General features: G+C 42.8%; 1 protein-coding gene across 3 annotated transcripts in view; it reads right to left on the bottom strand.

Annotated features, from left to right (window-relative positions):
- Nucleotides 1–20,983, bottom strand: part of LOC129825459 (alpha-(1,6)-fucosyltransferase-like) — a 199,194-nt gene that overhangs the window by 20,188 nt on the left and 158,023 nt on the right. For all 3 annotated transcript variants that reach the window (XM_055885570.1, XM_055885571.1, XM_055885572.1), the window contains one exon: nt 18,300–18,414. In XM_055885570.1, the coding sequence (XP_055741545.1) occupies nt 18,300–18,414 (115 nt within the window). The remainder of the gene's footprint in view (nt 1–18,299; nt 18,415–20,983) is intronic.

Raw genomic sequence — 20,983 nt, 5'->3', positions numbered from 1 at the left:
TTAGACTACAGCCATAACGTTTTGAACCTAAAAGACTCAACGTTATGGACCGGAGTAAGCAAGAAGGAGTCGGTAGATGTTGCCTAAAGTAATGTCTAATTGGTCAGAAATGTATGGTACGTTACAGAGTGTCTTTGATAACTGCTAGTTGGTTAGCTAGCTAAGTGTAAAACACAGTTAGCCAGCGTTTTACACTACACTTAGCTAGTTAGCTACATAATTAACTAACTGCAATTCCCATAAACCATTATTATCTAGCTAGCTACAGTAGCTAAATATCTGTCAGATGTAAACAGGATCGTGGCATGTCAGAAACAATGCATGTTTGCTCCCGTTAGCTAGATCACGCTAGTTAGCTAGCGAGCTAGTGCCTACAGATGTAGGTGAAGCCTACTTTCTGAATTAAGCGTTTGAGTCAATACTTCTGAAATTAATAGGGTTGTCATTTAGCTAGCTTACTAGCTACCCAGGCGTATCACCTTATTTTAATCATTTTGGTTCCAAAATGTGCCCGGCCTCAGGCTGCATCTGGCTAAGCTAGAAGCTAACGTTAACTATAGTCAAATAAGGAGCATGTTGATGTCATAATGGAATAAATCGAGATTGCAAGTGTTAGTGAAATGATACTGTACGTGATGCCATGCAATTTGTCGTAAGCATTATCACAACATGGTACGTATATTTGTATTACTCTGTTGGGTTTCCACTAGTTACTACATCCACAAAGTCAAAAGCCAAATCGTAAAAATAGTTGAAAACAAACATTTGCTTTTTGGTCTTAATTTAACGTTATCAGTGTGGTTAGGATTAGGTTTAAATCCGATTTTAAGAAGATAAGTTGTAGAATTACGATGTATAACGTTGTGGCTGTGGTAACTAGTGCTGACCAGTCTTGTCATTTACAGGCATGAATCATGTATCCAGGTTGAGGCTTGCTATCAGCAGGAACATGGAGCACTGTATGTCATGATATTATTTTTTCTTTTCAATGCATTATACCATTTCAAGAGCTAATATTATACTTAGAAGAAGTGGATAAGCCCTATGCGCCATACAACAGTCTACTCCTGGGGTAACTCCCTATTAGAGAGACTGCGATTAGAGGTTTGGGCAGGAAGCCCTGGGCCAGGGGTAGGTCAGGGGTGAGGGCTCTCTTTAAAGCACACTCACTACCTCTATCCGTCTCTCCAGGTGCTACAGAAACAGACTGGTCCAAGGATCTCCAGAGCCTTCTAACCAACTACCTGCGATCTCTCCAGAGCACAGAGAAGTAAGCTCCACTCATAGTAGTATGGTTGATGCACTGTGTAAACCTCCTTCACTATGGCAGTCTGCTTGTGTGATGCTAGCATATTATCAAGGGTAAATGGTTGGCTTGGATTTACTGTACTCACTCCAACTCATGCTCTCTCCCCCTTGACTTTTATCAAAACTAACATGTGTTCATCCCCCTTTTGTCTAGGTGAGTCTGCTGGGCTATGGAGCTCAACAGACCTGTCATCAACAGACCTGCCACCCTGTTGCCAGCTATCCTCAGACTTTCAACGGCCACATATTGGGTAAGAACAAATGCTATAGTTTTGTATAAAAAAAGAAAAAAATATATTTAAAAAAGATTACAAAACAATAACTTTTTCATAGCATGTTTGTTATGTTGGTTTTTAAATTTGTATTAACTTATGTAAACATCCAGACAAATACACTTATTATTTAAAAGATCTAAAATAAGTCATGTTCAGAGTGAATCAATTTGTATCCATGTATATCGTACAGGTGTCTCAGCTAAAATATATATCTCTGACAAGATTAAAGAATGGGACAAAGTGATAAGTCGGTATTTGCATCCGTAGCAGTTTGTATGAATTTGAGTGGTTACATACTATACATGTTGACAGAATGATTGTGAGACTGAAAGAGAGACTGTTGCTTTGCGCCTAGGTAAGGCCCTTGCTTCTGGAACCACTGAAGACACAAGTATTCAGTCAGAAAGCTTGAAGAAGATGTGTGCCACCATCCATGCCCAGGTCACAGCATGCAGTAGCTGCTAGGGAGATGACAAATGCATTATGTACCTTTCGTCACCAAAGCCATGTTCACTGCACATGTTGCTGAACAATTCAACTCTTTTGTTCGTGTCATTGACATGAACATGCACAGACAAATGTCCAGTTAATAAACATTGACTGTAATACTATTTCTATCCTACTTTTAAAAATCCACCTCTCTAAAAACAAGTCTCTCACTGTTGCCGCCTGCTATAGACCACCCTCTGCCCCCAGCTGTGCTCTGGACACCATATGTGAACTGATTGCCCCCCATCTATCTTCAGAGCTTGTGCTGCTAGGCGACCTAAATTGGAACATGCTTAACACCCCAGCCATCCTACAATCTAAGCTTGATGCCCTCAATCTCACACAAATTATCAATGAACCTACCAGGTATCACCCCAATTCCGTAAACACGGGTACCCTCATAGACATCATCCTAACCAACTTGCCCTCCAAATACACCTCTGCTGTTTTCAACCAAGATCTCAGCGATCACTGCCTCATTGCCTGTATCCGTAATGGGTCAGCGATCAAACGACCTCCACTCATCACTGTCAAACGCTCCCTGAAACACTTCAGCGAGCAGGCCTTTCTAATCGACCTGCCCGAGGTATCCTGGAAGGATATTGATCTCATCCCGTCAGTAGAGGATGCCTGGATATTTTTAAAAAATGCCTTCCTTACCATCTTGAATAAGCATGCCCCATTCAAGAAATTTAGAACCAGGAACAGATATAGCCCTTGGTTCTCTCCTGACCTGACTGCCCTTAACCAACAGAAAAACATCCTATGGCGTTCTGCATTAGCATCGAACAGCCCCCGTGATATGCAACTTTTCAGGGAAGCTAGAAACCAGTATACACAGGCAGTTAGAAAAGCCAAGGCTAGCTTTTTCAAGCAGAAATTTGCTTCCTGCAACACAAACTCAAAAAAGTTCTGGGACACTGTAAAGTCCATGGAGAATAAGAACACCTCCTCCCAGCTTCCAACTGCACTGAAGATAGGAAACACTGTCACCACCGACAAATCCACTATAATTGAGAATTTCAATAAGCATTTTTCTACGGCTGGCCATGCTTTCCACCTGGCTACCCCTACCCCGGTCAACAGCACTGCCCTCCCCTCTGCTACTCGCCCAAGCCTTCCCCATTTCTTATTCTCCCAAATACAGTCAGCTGATGTTCTGAAAGAGCTGCAAAATCTGGACCCTTACAAATCAGCCGGGCTAGATAATCTGTACCCTTTCTTTCTAAAACTATCTGCTGAAATTGTTGCCACCCCTATTACCAGCCTTTTCAACCTCTCTTTCGTGTCGTCTGAGATTCCCAAAGATTGGAAAGCAGCTGCGGTTATCCCCCTCTTCAAAGGGGGAGACACTCTAGACCCAAACTGCTACAGACCTATATCTATCCTACCCTGCCTTTCTAAGGTCTTCGAAAGCCAAGTCAACAAACAGATAACCGACCATCTCGAATCCCACCATACCAGAGCTGGTCATGGGTGCACCTCAGCCACGCTCAAGGTCATAAACGATATCTTAACCGCTATCGATAGAAAACAGTACTGTGCAGCCATATTCATTGACCTGGCCAAGGCTTTTGACTCTGTCAATCACCACATCCTCATCGGCAGACTCGACAGCCTTGGTTTCTCTAATGATTGCCTCACCTGGTTCACCAACTACTTCTCTGATCGAGTTCAGTGTGTCAAATCGGAGGGTCTGTTGTCCGGACCTCTGGCAGTCTCTATGGGGGTGCCACAGGGTTCAATTCTTGGACCGTCTCTCTTCTCTGTATACATCAATGATGTCGCTCTTGCTGCTGGTGAGTCTCTGATCCACCTCTACGCAGACGACACTATTCTGTATAGTTCTGGCCCTTCTTTTGACACTGTGTTAACAACCCTCCAGGCGAGCTTCAATGCCATACAACTTTCCTTCCGTGGCCTCCAATTGCTCTTAAATACAAGTAAAACTAAATGCATGCTCTTAAACCGATCGCTGCCTGCACCTGCCCGCCTGTCCAACATCACTACTCTGGACGGCTCTGACTTAGAATATGTGGACAACTACAAATACCTAGGTGTCTGGTTAGACTGTAAACTCTCCTTCCAGACTCACATCAAACATCTCCAATCCAAAGTTAAATCTAGAATTGGCTTCCTATTCCGCAACAAAGCATCCTTCACTCATGCTGCCAAACATACCCTTGTAAAACTGACCATCCTACCAATCCTCGACTTCGGTGATGTCATTTACAAAATAGCCTCCAAAACCCTACTCAATAAATTGGATGCAGTCTATCACAGTGCCATCCGTTTTGTCACCAAAGCCCCATATACTACCCACCACTGCGACCTGTACGCTCTCGTTGGCTGACCCTCGCTTCACACTCGTCGCCAAACCCAGTGGCTCCAGGTCATCTACAAGACCCTGCTAGGTAAAGTCCCCCCCTATCTCAGCTCGCTGGTCACCATAGCAACGGCCACCCGTAGCACGCGCTCCAGCAGGTATATCTCTCTGGTCACCCCCAAAACCAATTCTTCCTTTGGCCGCCTCTCCTTCCAGTTCTCTGCTGCCAATGACTGGAACGAACTACAAAAATCTCTGAAACTGGAAACACTTATCTCCCTCACTAGCTTTAAGCACCAGCTGTCAGAGCAGCTCATAGATTACTGCACCTGTACATAGCCCATCTATAATTTAGCCCAAACAACTACCTCTTTACCTACTGTATTTATTTATTTTGCTCCTTTGCACCCCATTATTTCTATCTCTACTTTGCACCTTCTTCCACTGCAAACCAACCATTCCAGTTTTTTTTTTTTACTTGCTATATTGTATTTACTTCGCCACCATGGCCTTTTTATATTTTTATTTATTTATATATATATTTTGTTTGCCTTCACCTCCCTTATCTCACCTCACTTGCTCATATTGTATATAGACTTATTTTTCACTGTATTATTGACTGTATGTTTGTTTTACTCCATGTGTAACTATGTGTTGTTGTATGTGTCGAACTGCTTTGCTTTATCTTGGCCAGGTCGCAATTGTAAATGAGAACGTGTTCTCAATTTGCCTACCTCGTTAAATAAAGGTGAAATAAATAAAAAATAAAAAATACCTCTAGGGTCCTGTGATGTAAGACAGCTGTGCAAGGTATTGGGCAACAGCTTTCTTCCCGGGCCCGTATTCACAAAGCGTCTTCAGAGTTGGAAAAAGATGTAGGATTAGTTCCCCCTTGTCAATGTAATCATTCATTGTGATATAAAAAGCAAAACTGATCCTAAAATCAGTTCTCTTCTGAGATGCTTTGTGTATACGAGCCCTGTTATGTCTGCATGCTGCTTTCTAATTCAACAATACCTAAAACGTGAATAAGAATGATCCTAGTCAGTCAGTAATTAAGTTAACTAATGAAACAGTAATGTAAATGTGCACGAGCCTATTCAGCCAAATTATACCAAAACAACTGCCTATTTGCGGTGAAATCAAGAGGGGCATTTTTCTTGTCCACTTCTTCAGTCACCAGGGCATCAATAAACAGTCAGGGGAACAAAGTAGTTTGACAACAAGTGTTCACAATAGTCAGCATTATAGCTAGCAAATATATAGTTGTTATTTTCTGGAAATCTATCTACAGTCCACTTAGCTAGCTAAGGTGGTGAACTCAGACTGGTGGTGAGAGTTAGGTAACATTATCTAAATTTCCCCCCAGCAGTTTCAATCTAGCTAGCAAGCTAATGGCATTTTTTATCAACTTTCTCAATCAGAGGGATAGCTTAGCAAATATAGCTATCTATTCGTTTTCCCTCTCGCATCTAAAGCTGCCTGATAGTTTGCCAGTTGTTAGTAAAGTAGGATGAATAAGTCAGAAGCCAGCTAGCAATGCCATGTTCATCCCTTTCACCAATCATGTCCACGTATAAAAGAGACAGTTACAGATCATGTTCGTTTTATTCTAGGATTTCAGGCCGAGGAGTAATAAGTCATTGTTTGTCGAACCGGCATCTTCACCAAATGTCGTCGCCAGTCAGCTCCAGAGTCTTCACCTGAACAAACTCTTAAATATAAGTTTGAGCTGCGATGCGAATATTTCACTCATTAGGTTGTCAAAGCTGTATATGCTTGGCGGTTCTCAAGGCTAAAATGGCATCTGGCAAGCGCTAACATATCACAATGCTTGTCTGTTTAAAACCTAGAGGAGAGCTAACGTTCCTTAATGTTCAAAACGTACTAGCGCCGACGTTCAATAATAACGTGAACAACACAAGGAACAAACAAGCCACTTTGAGGAATCTGTTTTTGTGCGTGCACATGCGTATGTGTGAGTGTGTATGTGTGCCTGCATGCATGTGTGTATTTGTGAAATTTTGCTCCTGTATTATCCGCATTGGCCCCATAGGTATAACAATTACAGTTGATATACATGCTAATAATCTGGTGTGTTGTCTCGAGTCTCGACAACAAAGACTTGAAAGGCAGCTTTACACCAGCGAGCCCCAGAGCGCCTCTTTCAGAGCATGGCGTTAAATGACAACGACAAACAACCATAAGAGTACAAGCTCTTAACTACTTTGGTTCCTTTTAAAATGATAGGTTAATGCAATACAGAAGTGCTAGCAGACAGAGTTTAATGGTAATTATAGGGCAGGTGGAATACAAAAAAGGCTCCCACTTACTACTATAGTTTAAGTAGTCCTTCACAAGCCGTACTAGACTGAAATACAGTAGATTGAAAATGTGTGTGTGTGTTCACAGTGAGTGAAGGAGAGAGATGGGGACATACAGGGAGAGAGAGAGAGAGAGAGAGAGACAGGGAGAGAGAGAGAGAGAGAGACAGAGAGAGAGAGAGACAGGGAGAGAGTGAGAGAGACAGGAAGAGAGAGAGAGAGACAGGAAGAGGGAGAGAGAGAGAGAGACAGGGAGAGAGAGAGAGAGACAGGGAGAGAGAGAGAGAGACAGGGAGAGAGAGAGAGAGACAGGGAGAGAGAGAGACAGGGAGAGAGAGAGACAGAGACTAATCTACTGCATGACCTATACTCAGCTGGTTCAGAACTGATGAGGCACTGTAAAAAAAAGTAGAAGGCTGACATTGGAGGGGGTACTGGGTGTGTGCGTGCGCGGCTCTGAAGTTTGTGTGTGAGTAATGAATTAGGGATGGCGGCCGGTGGAGCTGTTTGATCCCTCAGCTATGGTGACAGCAGCTGTTAGCCATGGCGTCTCCATCAAGCCACACTCATTCTGGCTGTCTTCATCAAACACCAAGGCTCATTAATGCTGCAAGGCCCAGCAACGCACAGCCCCACCTCAGACCTGCTGCACCCAAACTGGGAAAGGTAGGATGGCTGAGGGGGGACTCCTGGGGGTATGGCGGTGGGGGTATGAATCTAATCAAATCCAATTTTATTCGTCACATGCTTCGTAAACAACAGGTGTAGACTAACAGTGAAATGATTACTTACAGGCCCCAGCAATGCAGAGAGAAAGGGTGACTTGGCAACAAGATAGATAATAAACTGGACTTGCCATGTGGTAGCAGAGAGAACAGTCGATGACTTGGGTGCCTGGAGTCTGACAATTTTTAGGGCTTTCCTCTGACACCGCCTGGTATAAAGGTCTTGGATGGCAGGGAGTTTGGCTCCAGTGATGCACTGGGCCGTACTCACTACCTTCTGTAGTGCCTACGGAGCAGCAAGAGGAACTGCCCCTCCCTACATTCAAGCTATGCTCAAACCCTAACATCCCAACCTGAGCTCTTCGTCCTGCCACCTCGGGTCTCTTTGCCATTCCATCCCTACGGCAGGGCAGTTCCCATTCAGCCCAAGCTCTTCCCTGTCTTGGCACACCAATGGCCTTCCCCTGAAGCTAGGACAGCAGACTGCCTGCACATCTTCCGAAAGTACCTGAAACCCTACCTCTTAAAAGCGTATTTTAAAAACTCCCCCTCGACCCCCCCCCCCCCCCCCCCCCCCCCCAAAGATAATAATAATATATATTTTTAAATACTTTCCTGAACCAACACCTGCACTTAACTCCCCCTTCCAGCTGTGACTTTGATGATAACTACTTCATTAAGGAAAAGTGTACTTACTATGCCTGAGGTATGTGATTGTCCTACCTAGCTATCTTAAGATGAATGCACAAACTTTAAGTCACTCTGGATAAGAGTGTCTGCTGAATTACTGAAATGTCAATGTAAAATGTTACTCAACACCTGGATTCGGTCTTTTGTAGCAAAATTAGAAATTGTGTTTTTTACATTATATAGAAGTAGAGACTCGGAGCTACAAAATGGTATAACATACACTGCATTTGAGGGACAATGGGAAAGTAATTCTGCTTTGAAAGTTGATCAACTTGTAAACTCACTTTTGAGAAAATCACCTTTGAATGTTTTGCTCTCTAGTGAAGAGCTCTTCTTTGTGCAAACCCATTCAACATCGTTCACACTCTCCACATGAAAATATAACATGATAACATGAAAACAGCCTAACCAGCTCTGCTGGCAACAATTTCATTATGCTTTTTTGCAGACGTTCACTTACACCAGCCATATTCAACGGGTGTTGTACATACGTCACGTAACGTTAGCTAACGAGTAAGCCAACGTTAGCTAGTTAAACAATAAACAATGACAACAATGGCACAGTGCTGGGAGCTAACCAATCATGTTCAATGTTAGCTAGCTAACATTAGGCTCTAACTAGAACAGCACACGGCTCTGGGAAACATAATAACGTCAGCTAGGGAGCCAGCCAGCTAACGTTAGCTAGCTAGCTAACAGTACACTTTAGCTTAAGACATATAGCTTGCTAGCGAGATGGCGCGCAAGATGGCGGTCAGTGCAGATAATTTGTTTTGGTAGCTGAAGGAATTATTGGATTTCCTTACCCAATTATGACCATTGGATTATTTCTACGGTCATAAAACCCTGTATGAATATGGTTTAGTTTATTTACCAAAGTAATTGATTACTTTCTGCAAGTTATTCACCTCTAAAACTAAGTTCTCCGATAACACTAGATAGCCTGATAAACTAGCTAGCTCAAAAACTAGCTTGTCGAACGTACATGGAACCTGCCACGACCAAAACCAAAAGGAAAGAAATGGAGAGATCGTCAGATGGACAATTAACCACAAAAGATAGTATGATTTTGGGTACTCCTCTTCAGAATTTAACTGTGGGGGGAAATACTGCAATGGGTGTTGAAAATGTGGTGAGTACGGACAACAATGCTCATAACTTGCGCCCCTCCAGTCCCCAGCTCAGGCCTTTACCTTACGACCCCGGCACTCCAGTCAAGCCCCAGGGGAAAAGATGAAGCCAAGAGGGTATATCACTTCTTGAGATGCAAAACAATATTGTAATGTTTTTGACAGCAAAGATAGATGAAAGGGCAAATGGCTTGGAGGTCATGGTTAGGGAGAATACAATAACAATAGAGGACATTAAAAAGTTTGTTGACTTTATCTTTGGAGAGGTGAAAACCCTCAAAAGTGACATGAAGAAAGTGGAAATTATCTGCCAGGAAAATTAAAGGTGGCTGAACTCGAGCAAAAGGTGAATGAGGCGGAGAGATACCAGTGCAGGTGGAACCTGAGGCTCCGTGGAATTCCAGAGCAGGCGGGTGAGGACATCAAATGCAGAGTTGTTGACATCTGTGGAGCTGTCATTTCCAAAGCCAAACTTCAGGAAAATGTAGACATCGTTTGGGAAGTCTTAAGGATCAAGAACAGAGACTGAGGACAACCATCATCCGGTTCACCAACAGATCTACACGGGATCTTCTTTGGAGGCGAGCGAAGAATTGTGAATTCCCCATCAAGCAAAAATTGAGGTTCACGGAGGATCTGACCTCAGCAGACAAAGTGACAAGAGAGAAACTGTGGCCGATGGTGGCTGCAGCTTGAAAGGCAGGGAAAACTGCATTTTTTATCGAGTGATCATCGATGGGAAAGAAATGCGGCCAAATCAGAACATTCGAGTGAGAGCAAGAGTCTAACTCGGACAGAACTGTCAGGCCAAGGTGAAAAGCAGCTTTTTATTATAAAAATGTACACAAACACTTGAATGAGAAAAGGCTGACCTGAGAACTGGTAAACTAAACACTAACTATAGGTGAATAACTGCTTATTGTAAAGTCTACAAAATGTCTCCCCCTTGTGGGAGTAAGAATACTTTGGTAAATTTATGACCAATATTTTTTTATTGGAAAGGTTAATAATGGGATGGAAATCCTTTTGAGTTACATATCCTTAGGAAAAGCTTATATTAGCATAACAAGTTTGTTGGTTGAAGTTTATGTCTTTATCTCTTTGTTCAAATAATGTCAGGGGTATTCGTAATTTACTCAAACGTAAGGCTATTTTCCTGTAATGCAAACGGTTTAATGCAGACTTTTACTTTTTACAAGAGACTCATGCTTGTTGTTCCGATCTATCTTTTTGGACAAATCAATGGGGTAGCGATATCTGGTTATCATATGGCAACAACCACTCTGCAGGTGTAGCAGTTTTAAGAGGTGCATTTAAAGGGAAGGTCATCAGTAGTAAGACTCATCACTCTGGACGTTGGTTAATTTTAATAGTACATTTCAACAGTGAAATGTTTTTATTAGGGGATATTTATGCATCCAACAACAAACAAAACAACAGGATATTATTTCAAGAATTTGAAGAAGAAATTAATAGTTATAGGTGTATTTCAGGATATTTCAGGATATCAAAATTATCTTAGGTGGAGATTTTAATTCTGTATCTAATGTGATGATTGACAGATTACCCCCTCCTAACAGATCCAGTTAATCCTGAGTTTAATAATCTATGTCTTGGTCTTGGATTAGTCGATGTTTGGAGATCTAAATATCCTGATAAAAGGACTTCACCTGGAGTAACAAGGACATGTCCAGACAGTCAATAATTGACTGTCATAAATGAAGACTTCCGAAAGTCTTGTGATTAAATTATTTCTATCAACAAAATAAAAAAATGTATCATGTATCAAGTTAAAAGAGAACACATCTCCAGGGAATGATGGCATTATCAGTGAATTCTATACATATTTCCAGGAGGATATTATTGAATTTATGTTTTTAAGGAGGCAATTGATTTAGGGGTCCTGCCTGTTTCTTTGACACAAGGCCTAATTTCTGTAATACCAAACCAAACAAAGATTCTATGATGTTAGAAAATTGGAGACCAATCACATTAATAAACAATGATGGAAAGCTACTTGCATCTATCTTTGCAGAAAGACTTAAAAAAGGTCTTGATCAAATCATTGATGATACCCAGTATGGTTTTATGAAGGGCAGACATATATGTAATAATATTCGACTAGTATTGGACTTGATAGACTACAATGAGCATATTATGGAAGATAGCTTTATTTTATTTGTAGACTTTTACAAGGCATTTGATACAGTTGAACATTATTTTATTTTTGAGACTCTTGGTCAATATTTTCAAAGTGTAATTAAGACACTTTACAATAATAGTAACATCTCTGTTAAATTATCCCATGGAACTTCACAAAGATTCGACATTAGACGTGGAATTAAACAAGGATGCCCAATTGCACCTTTCTTAATTTTATTGGTCACACAAGTTATGGCACTTCATATAAATAAGGATGGTTTTAGGGTTATTCAGAAACAAGACAAAGAGATAGAAATGTTCACAATTGGCTGACGACACCACCATTTTTTAAAAGATCATAATGAAGTCAGGGAAGCTATTGAGTGTATTAATGCCTTCACACATGTATCAGGTGTATCTCTGAATATTAGGAAATGTGAATTATTTGCGTTGAAAAGATGTGACTTAAACTCTATGTAATATCCCTGTAAAAGATGTGATCACATATCTTGGTAATACAGTTAGCTAAGATCTTAACCCATCTTAACCCCTAACCCATCTGGACAAGAGGAATACCTATGTAAGAATGCTGTTCATCGATTACAGCTCAGCATTTAACACCATAGTACCCTCCAAACTCGTTATTAAGCCCTGGGTCTCGACCCCGCCCAGAATGCTGTTACTAGACTACAGCACAGTGATCAACACCATTGTCCCCTCCAAGCTTGTTACTAAGCTTAGGACCCTAGGACTGAACACTTCCCTCTGCAACACGATCTTGAACTTCCTGACAGGCCAACCCTAAGTGGTGAAGGTCGGCAACATCACCTCAGCCACGATGACCACCAACACGGGGGCCCCACAGGGATGTGTGTTTAGTCCCTTCCTGTACTACCTCTTCACCCAAAACTACATGGCCACGCACAACTCCAACACTAACATCAAGTTAGCTGACAACACAATGTTGGTGGGCCTGATCACCGACGATGATGAGACAGCCCACGAGATCAGTGACCTGGTAGTCTGGTTCCTGGGACAACAACAAGGAGCTGATCGTAGACTACAGGAAATGAGGGGACTAGTACGCCGCTATCCACATCGACGAGGCAGTAGAGCAGACTTAGAGCTTCAAGTTCCTCAGTGTCCAAACCTTTAAGGACTTAAAATGGTCCACGCACACATGCACAGTCGTGAAGAAGGCGTGACAGCGCCTCTTCCCCATCAGGAGGTTGAACAAGGTTTGTCATTGACCCCTTAAATCTTCAAAATGTTATACAGCTTCACCATTGAGAGCATCTTGACTGGCTGCATCACTGCTTGTTATGGCAACAGCATCGCCCTAGATCGCATGGCGCTACAGAGCGTGGTGTGGACAGCCCAGTTCACAACTGGCGCCGAGCTCCCAGCCATCCAGGACCTCCATAACAGGCAGTGTGTAAGGAAGTCCAGGAAAATCGTTAAAGATTCCAGCCACCCAGGCTCTTCTCACTGCTTCCGCATGGCAGCTGGTACCGCTGAATCAAATCTGACACCAACTGGTTCCTGAACAGCTTCTATCCCCAAGCCATAACGCTGCTAAATAGCTAACTAAATAGCTACACGGACTATCTGAGTTGACCCTTATATTTTATATTTGCAGTGTCTATGCACATTCTCAGGATTAACACACACACATTGTAAATATGGTATTGGAACTGACCCAGTATATAGCTTACTTCTCGTTGTCATTTTATTTTTATGTATTTGTTCTGCCTTATGTTATTTTTAGTACTATGTTTTTATTGTTATCTGCATTGTTGGGTTTAGAGCTGGCAAGAAAGGCATTTCACTACTTGTGCACGCGACATTAAAACTTATCTGATCACGCTCGTGACAAATTACCTAAGATTGATGAAACGCCATCGCAGGTGGAGGCTAGCAGGCCTACTTATGCAGAAGCTAACACTAGCAGATAGGTTTGAATGGTGGGAACCTGGTTAGATTTACAGAGAGTTACTGCCCAAAACCACTCCCTTTTCACAGGATAAATAACTGCGAGAAACCAGTCAATTGTAATAAATAATTTATATCAACAGCATGACGTGAAATGGAACTGATAAATGATATGCAATGTCTAAATATAGCTTCTCTATAGCCTTCTCTCAGCGTCTGTCTCCACGCTCATGGTGGAGACAGACCATCTCAGTACGGAGTGCAGTTCACAATGCATGTAGACCTATCATCTCATCATGGTACAGGGTTTTCCTTGTGACAGGTAGGCCTACATTTGCTGCAGCATAGCCTGTGCTACACTAATATAAGGACTGAATGAGTGTCTAATTTACCCCTCTCCATCTGGCTTTTGCGGCTCACATTCATTTTTTTATTGTAAAGAGGTATTTTTTTTATTGCAGCTGGAGAGTTTTGAAACAGCCGATCACTCGAATAACGATGCTTTAAATCGGAGCACGCTGAGCGGTCTTCCTCTCTCTCATCAATTCCATCCAAACTGCAAAATAGATAATCCTGTTCAAGATTTATATATATATATAGAGTTGAAGACGGAACTTTACATACACCTTAGCCAAATACATTTAAATTCAGTGTTTCACAATTCCTGACATTTAATCCTAGTAAAAATTCCCTGTCTTAGGTCAGTTAGGATCACCACTTTATTTTAAGAATGTTAAATGTGCTTCACGGTTGGGACAGTGTTCTTCGGCTTGCAAGCCTCCCCCTTTTTCTTCCAAACATAACGATGGTCATTATGGCCAAACAGTTCCATTTTTGTTTCATCAGACCAGAGGACATTTATAGATATATAAAGAGATATAGATACTTTTCTTTGCTGTTGTTCTGTGATTGATTTGCACTTTTCGCACCAAAGTACGTTCATCTCTAGGAGACAGAACGTGTCTCCTTCCTGAGCGGTATGACGGCTGCGTGGTCCCATGGTGTTTATACTTGCGTACTATTGTTTGTACAGATAAACGTGGTACCTTTAGGCATTTGGAAATTGCTCCCAAGGATGAACCAGACTTGTGGAGGTCTACAATTTGCTGAGGTCCTGGCTGATTTCTTTTGATTTCCCCGTGATGTCAAGCAAAGAGGCACTGAGTTTGAAGGTAGGCCTTGAAATACATCCACAGGTACACCTCCAATTGACTCAAAATGATGTCAATTAGCCTACCAGATGTTTCTAAAGCCATGACATAGTTTATGGCACAGTCAACTTAGTTTATGTAATCTTCTGACCCACTGGAATTGTGATACAGTGAATTATAAGTGAAATAATCTGCCTGACTTGTCATGCACCAAGTAGATGTCCTAACCGACTTGCCAAAACTATAGTTTGTTAAGAAGAAATTTGTGGAGTGGTTGAAACACTTAGGTTGGAGACATTAAAACGTGTTTATGTAAACTTCTGACTATAAGTACAGTTGAAGTCAGAATTTTAGATAAACGAGTTTTAATGACTATATATATAGAGAGAGAGATGTCCTAGCCTACCTCTTTCAGGTAATACCGTCGTGGCCAAAAGTTTTGAGAATGAGACAAATATGAATTTTCACAAAGTCTGCTGCCTCAGTTTGTATGATGGCAAATTGCATATACTCCAGAGTGTTATGAAGAGTAATCAGAATCAGAATTGAGATTAATTGTAAAGTCCATCTTTGCCATGCAAATGAACTGAATCCCCCAAAAACATTTCCACTACATTTAAGCCCTGCCACAAAAGGACCAGCTGACATAATGTCAGTGATTTTCTCGTTAACACAGGTGTGAGTGTTGATGAGGACAAGGCTGGAGATCACTCTGTCATGCTGATTGAGTTCGAATAACAGACTGGAAGCTTCAAAAGGAGGGTGGTGCTTGGAATCATTGTTGTTCCTCTGTCAATCATGGTTACCTGCAAGGAAATACGTGCCGACATCATCGCTTTGCACAAAAAGGGCTTCACAGGCAAGGATATTGCTGCCAGGAAGATTGCACCTAAATCAACCATTTATCACATCATCAAGATCTTCAAGGAGAGAGGTTCAATTGTTGTGAAGGCTTCAGGGCGCCCAAGAAAGTCCAGTAAGCGCCAGGACCGTCTCCTAAAGTTGATTCCGCTGCGGGATCGGGGCACCACCAGTACAGAGCTTGCTCAGGAATGGCAGCAGGTAGGTGTGAGTGCATTATCACGCACAGTGAAGCGAAGGCTTTTGGAGGATGGCCTGGTGTCAAGATGGGCAGCAAGGAAGCCACTTCTCTCCAGGAAAAACATCAGGGACAGACTGATATTCTGCAAAAGGTACAGGGATTGGACTACTGAGGACTGTGGTAAAGTAATTTTCTCTGATGAATCCCCTGTTACGGCTCTCGTTTGTGGAATGACTGGACCAAGGTGCAGCGTGGTAAGCGTACATCGTTCTTTTTATTGATGACACCAAAAGCAAAAAAAACAACGACAAAAACGAAAGCGCACAGTTCTGTAACGCAAATAAACTATACAGAAAACAAGATCCCACAAAACCCAAAAGGAAAATTACAACTTATGTATGATCCCCAATCAGAGACAACGATAGACAGCTGCCTTGGATTGGGAACCATACTCAGCCAAAAACACAAAGAAATAGAAAACATTGATTTTCCCACCCGAGTCACACCCTGACCTAACCAAACATAGAGAATAATAAGGATTTTCTAAGGTCAAGGCGTGACATCCCCTTTCCGATTGTTTGGGGCATCTGGAAAAAAGCTTGTCCGGAGAAGACAAGGTGAGCGCTACCGTCAGTCCTGTGTCATGCCAACAGTAAAGCATCCTGAGACCATTCATGTGTGGGATTGCTTCTCAATCAAGGGAGTGGGCTCACTCACAATTGTGCCTAAGAACACAGCCATGAATAAAGAATGGTACCAACACATCCTCCGAGAACAACTTCTCCCAACCATCCAGCAACAGTTTGGTGATGAGCAATGCCTTTTCCAGCATGATGGAGCACCTTGCCATAAGGCAGAAGTGATAACTAAGTGGCTCGGGGAACAAAACATTGATATTTTGGGTCCATGGCCAGGAAACTCCCCAGACCTTAATCCCATTGAGAACTTGTGGTCAATCCTCAAGATTGGACAAACAAAAACACACAAATTCTGATAAACTCCAAGCATTGATTATGCAAGAATGGGCTGCCATCAGTCAGGATGTGGCCCAGAAGGTAATTGACAGCATGCCAGGGCGGATTGCAGAGGTCTTGAAAAAGAAGGGTCAACACTGCAAATATTGACTCTTTGCATCAACTTCATGTAACTGTCAATAAAAGCCTTTGACACTTATGAAATGCTTGTAATTATGCTTCAGTATTCCATAGTAACATCTGACAAAAATATCTAAAGACACTGAAGCAGCAAACTTTGTGGAAATTAATATTTGTGTCATTCTCTCAACTTTTGGCCACGACTGTACATGTGATGCTGTATTAGCCTTATATTTATCTAATGAACGATGGGTTATGCATTATAAGCTTCTAACTAGCCTCTGTCTCTTGCGCAATAGGCAGGCACCTGTGCTCCGCTGGCCTATCTCCTTACAAAACGCTCCTTAGATTTTGAAGTCTTGCTGGACATTGTTTTTGTTTTCTGAATGTTAAATACAGCAGCCAATACAACTCACGGGTAGTTTGAAAGCAGGGTGAACATGTGATGGTTGTAGGCTATGGCAGTTATTTATTCAGACTATAACCATTCGATCTTAGTGAAGAGAAGTGAAAGCCATCTGCACCTAATTCTAGTCCTATATTATTTAACATTTAAAATCAAATTCGCTAGCCTATACTTGTACATTTGTAGGCCGCATGTGCTGCACCTGTCACGCCCTGATCTGTTTCACCTGTCCTTGTGCTCGTCTCCACCCCCTCCAGGAGTCGCTTAATTTCCCCGGTGTATTTATCCCTGTGTTATCTGTAACTCTGTGCCGGTTCGTCTTGTTTGTCAAGTCAACCAGCGTTTTTGTGTCTCGGCTCCTGCGTTTCCCAGTCTCTCTCTGCTCGCCCTCCTGGTTTTGACCCTTGCCTGTCCTGACTCTGAGCCCGCCTGCCTGACCACTCTGCCTGCCCCGACCACTCTGCCTGTCCTGACTCTGAGCCCGCCTGCCTGACCACTCTGCCTGCCCCTGACCTCGAGCCTGCCTATCGTCTTGTACTGTCTGGACTCTGACCTGGTTACTGAACCCCTGCCTGTCATGACTCTGAGCCCGCCTGCCTGACCACTCTGCCTGCCCCTGACCTCGAGCCTGCCTATCGTCTTGTACTGTCTGGACTCTGACCTGGTTACTGAACCCCTGCCTGTCCTGACTCTGAGCCCGCCTGCCTGACCACTCTGCCTGCCCCTGACCTCGAGCCTGCCTATCGTCTTGTACTGTCTGGACTCTGACCTGGTTACTGAACCCCTGCCTGTCATGACCTCGAGCCTGCCTATCGTCTTGTACTGTTTGGACTCTGACCTGGTTTATGAACTCTCGCCTGTACCCGACCTGACTTTTGCCGACCCCTCTTGTTATAATAAATATCGGAGCTCAACCATCTGCCTCCTGTGTCTGAATTTGGGTCTCGCCTTGTGCCCTTATAGCACCAGAATCACATGTTCTCTCAGCTTTATGGGGGTTTGAATGAAGTGCATAATTCCAGTCCATATAATGCAGTATAATACAATACTGTACAGTAATAAAGTAATAAAGAACCCTCTGTAGAAAGGGCTTTACATGGAACCCAAAAGGTTTACATCTGCAACCAAAAATGGTTCTTCAAAGGGTTATCCTATGGGGACAGCCGAAGAACCTTAAGAGTGTATGCACGCATACCTCGGTGTGTGCATTTGTGTGTGTGCGTGAATGCAAATGTTTGTGTGTGTGTGTGTGTGTGTGTGTATACCTGTAGGTACGTGATCCTGTTCTGCACCAGGTTAGACAGGTCCCTGGCCTCCTTCACTCTCCAGTCTCCGACTCCGTCAGCCTGGCTGAGGTAGTACAGGTCTGTCATGATGGACCTGCACACACACAAAAATCGAATCAAGTCAAATTGTACTTGTCACATGCGCCGAATACAACAGGTGTAGACTTTACTGTGAAATTCTTACGTACAAGCCCTTAACCAAAAATGCAGTTTTACATTTCTATTATTTCATAACACAAGAATGGAGCTATAAACAGGGAGTACCAGATCAATGTGCAGGGGTAATAGTTATATACAGGGAGTACCAGATCAATGTGCAGGGGTAATAGTTATATACAGGGAGAACCAGATCAATGTGCAGGGGTAATAGCTATATACAGAGAGTACCAGATCAATGGGCATGGTAATAGTTATATACAGGGAGAACCAGATCAATGTGCAGGGGTAATAGTTATATACAGGGAGAACCAGATCAATGTGCAGGGGTAATAGCTATATACAGGGAGAACCAGATCAATGTGCAGGGTAATAGCTATATACAGGGAGAACCAGATCAATGTGGCAGGAGTAATAGCTATATACAGGGAGTACCAGTACCAGATCAATGTGCAGGGTAATAGCTATATACAGAGAGTACCGGATCAATGTGCAGGGTAATAGCTATATACAGGGAGTACCAGATCAATGTGCAGGGGTAATAGCTATATACAGAGAGTACCAGATCAATGTGCAGGGGTAATAGCTATATACAGAGAGTACCAGATCAATGTGCCGGGGTAATAGCTATATACAAAGAGTACCAGATCAATGTGCAGGGCAATAGCTATATACAGAGAGTACCAGATCAATGTGTAGGGTAATAGTTATATACAGAGAGTACCAGATCAATGTGCAGGGGTAATAGCTATATACAAAGAGTACCAGATCAATGTGCAGGGGTAATAGCTATATACAGAGAGTACCAGATCAATGTGCAGGGGTAATAGCTATATACATGGAGTACCACTATCAGATCAATAGGTACTTGAGGTAAATATGTACAGTGGGGAGTATTTACAGTGGGGAGTATTTGATACACTGCCGATTTTGCAGGTTTTCCTACTTACAAAGCATGTAGAGGTCTGTAATGTTTATCATAGGTACACTTCAACTGTGAGAGACGGAATCTAAAACAAAAATCCAGAAAATCACATTGTATGATTTTTAAGTAAATAATTTGCATTTTATTGCATGACATAAGTATTTGATAACCTACCAACCAGTAAGAATTCCAGCTCTCACAGACCTGTTAGTTTTTCTTTAAGAAGCCCTCCTGTTCTCCACTCATTACCTGTATTAACTGCACCTGTTTGAACTCGTTACCTGTATAAAAGACACCTATCTACACACTCAATCAAACAGACTCCAACCTCTCCACAATGGCCAAGACCAGAGAGCTGTGTAATGACATCAGGGATAAAATTGTAGACCTGCACAAGGCTGGGATGGGCTACAGGACAATAGGCAAGCAGCTTGGTGAGAAGGCAACAACTTTTGGCGCAATTATTAGAAAATGGAAGAAGTTCAAGATGACGGTCAATCACCCTCGGTCTGGGGCCCCATGCAAGATCTCACCTCATGGGGCATCAATGATCATGAGGAACGTGAGGGATCAGCCCAGAACTACACGGCAGGACCTGGTCAATGACCGGAAGAGAGCTGGGACCACAGTCTCAAAGAAAACCATTAGTAACACACTACGCCGTCATGGATTAAAATCCTGCAGCGCACGCAAGTTCCCCTGCTCAAGCCAGCGCATGTCCAGGCCCGTCTGAAGTTTGCCAATGACCACCTGGATGATCCAGAGGAGGAATGGGAGAAGGTCATGTGGTCTGATGAGACAGAAATAGAGCTTTTTGGTCTAAACTCCACTCGCTGTGTTTGGAGGAAGAAGAAGGATGAGTACAACCCCAAGAACACCATCCCAACCGTGAAGCATGGAAGTGGAAACATCATTCTTTGGGGATGCTTTTCTGCCAAGGGAACAGGACAACTGCACTGTATTGAGGGGAGGATGGATGGGGCCATGTATCGCAAGATCTTGGCCAGCAACCTCCTTCCCTCAGTAAGAGCATTGAAGATGGGTCATCGCTGGGTCTTCCAGCATGACAACAACCCAAAACACACAGCCAGGGCAACTAAGGAGTGGCTCCGTAAGAAGCATCTCGAGGTCCTGGAGTGGCCTAGCCAGTCTCCAGACCTGAACCCAATAGAACATCTTTGGAGGGAAAGTCCGTATTGCCCAGCGACAGCCCCAAAACCTGAAGGATCTGGAGAAGGTCTGTATGGAGGAGTGGACCAAAATCCCTGCTGCAGTGTGTGCAAACCTGGTCAAGAACTACAGGAAACGTATGATCTCTGTAATTGCAAACAAAGGTTTCTGTACCAAATATTAAGTTCTGCTTTTCTGATGTATCAAATACTTATGTCATTCAATAAAATGCAAATTAATTACTTAAAAATCATACAATGTGATTTTATGGATTTTTGTTTTAGATTCCGTCTCTCACAGTTGAAGTGTACCTATGATAAAAATTACAGACCTCTACATGCTTTGTAAGTAGGAAAACCTGCAAAATCGGCAGTGTATCAAATACTTGTTCTCCCCACTGTAGATGAAGGCA

This window comes from Salvelinus fontinalis, chromosome 27, assembly GCF_029448725.1.
Source record: "Salvelinus fontinalis isolate EN_2023a chromosome 27, ASM2944872v1, whole genome shotgun sequence".
In the NCBI taxonomy this organism is placed as follows: domain Eukaryota; kingdom Metazoa; phylum Chordata; class Actinopteri; order Salmoniformes; family Salmonidae; genus Salvelinus; species Salvelinus fontinalis.
The sequence above is the reverse complement of the archived record's forward strand: the minus strand, read 5'-3'. Positions and strand labels throughout refer to the sequence as shown.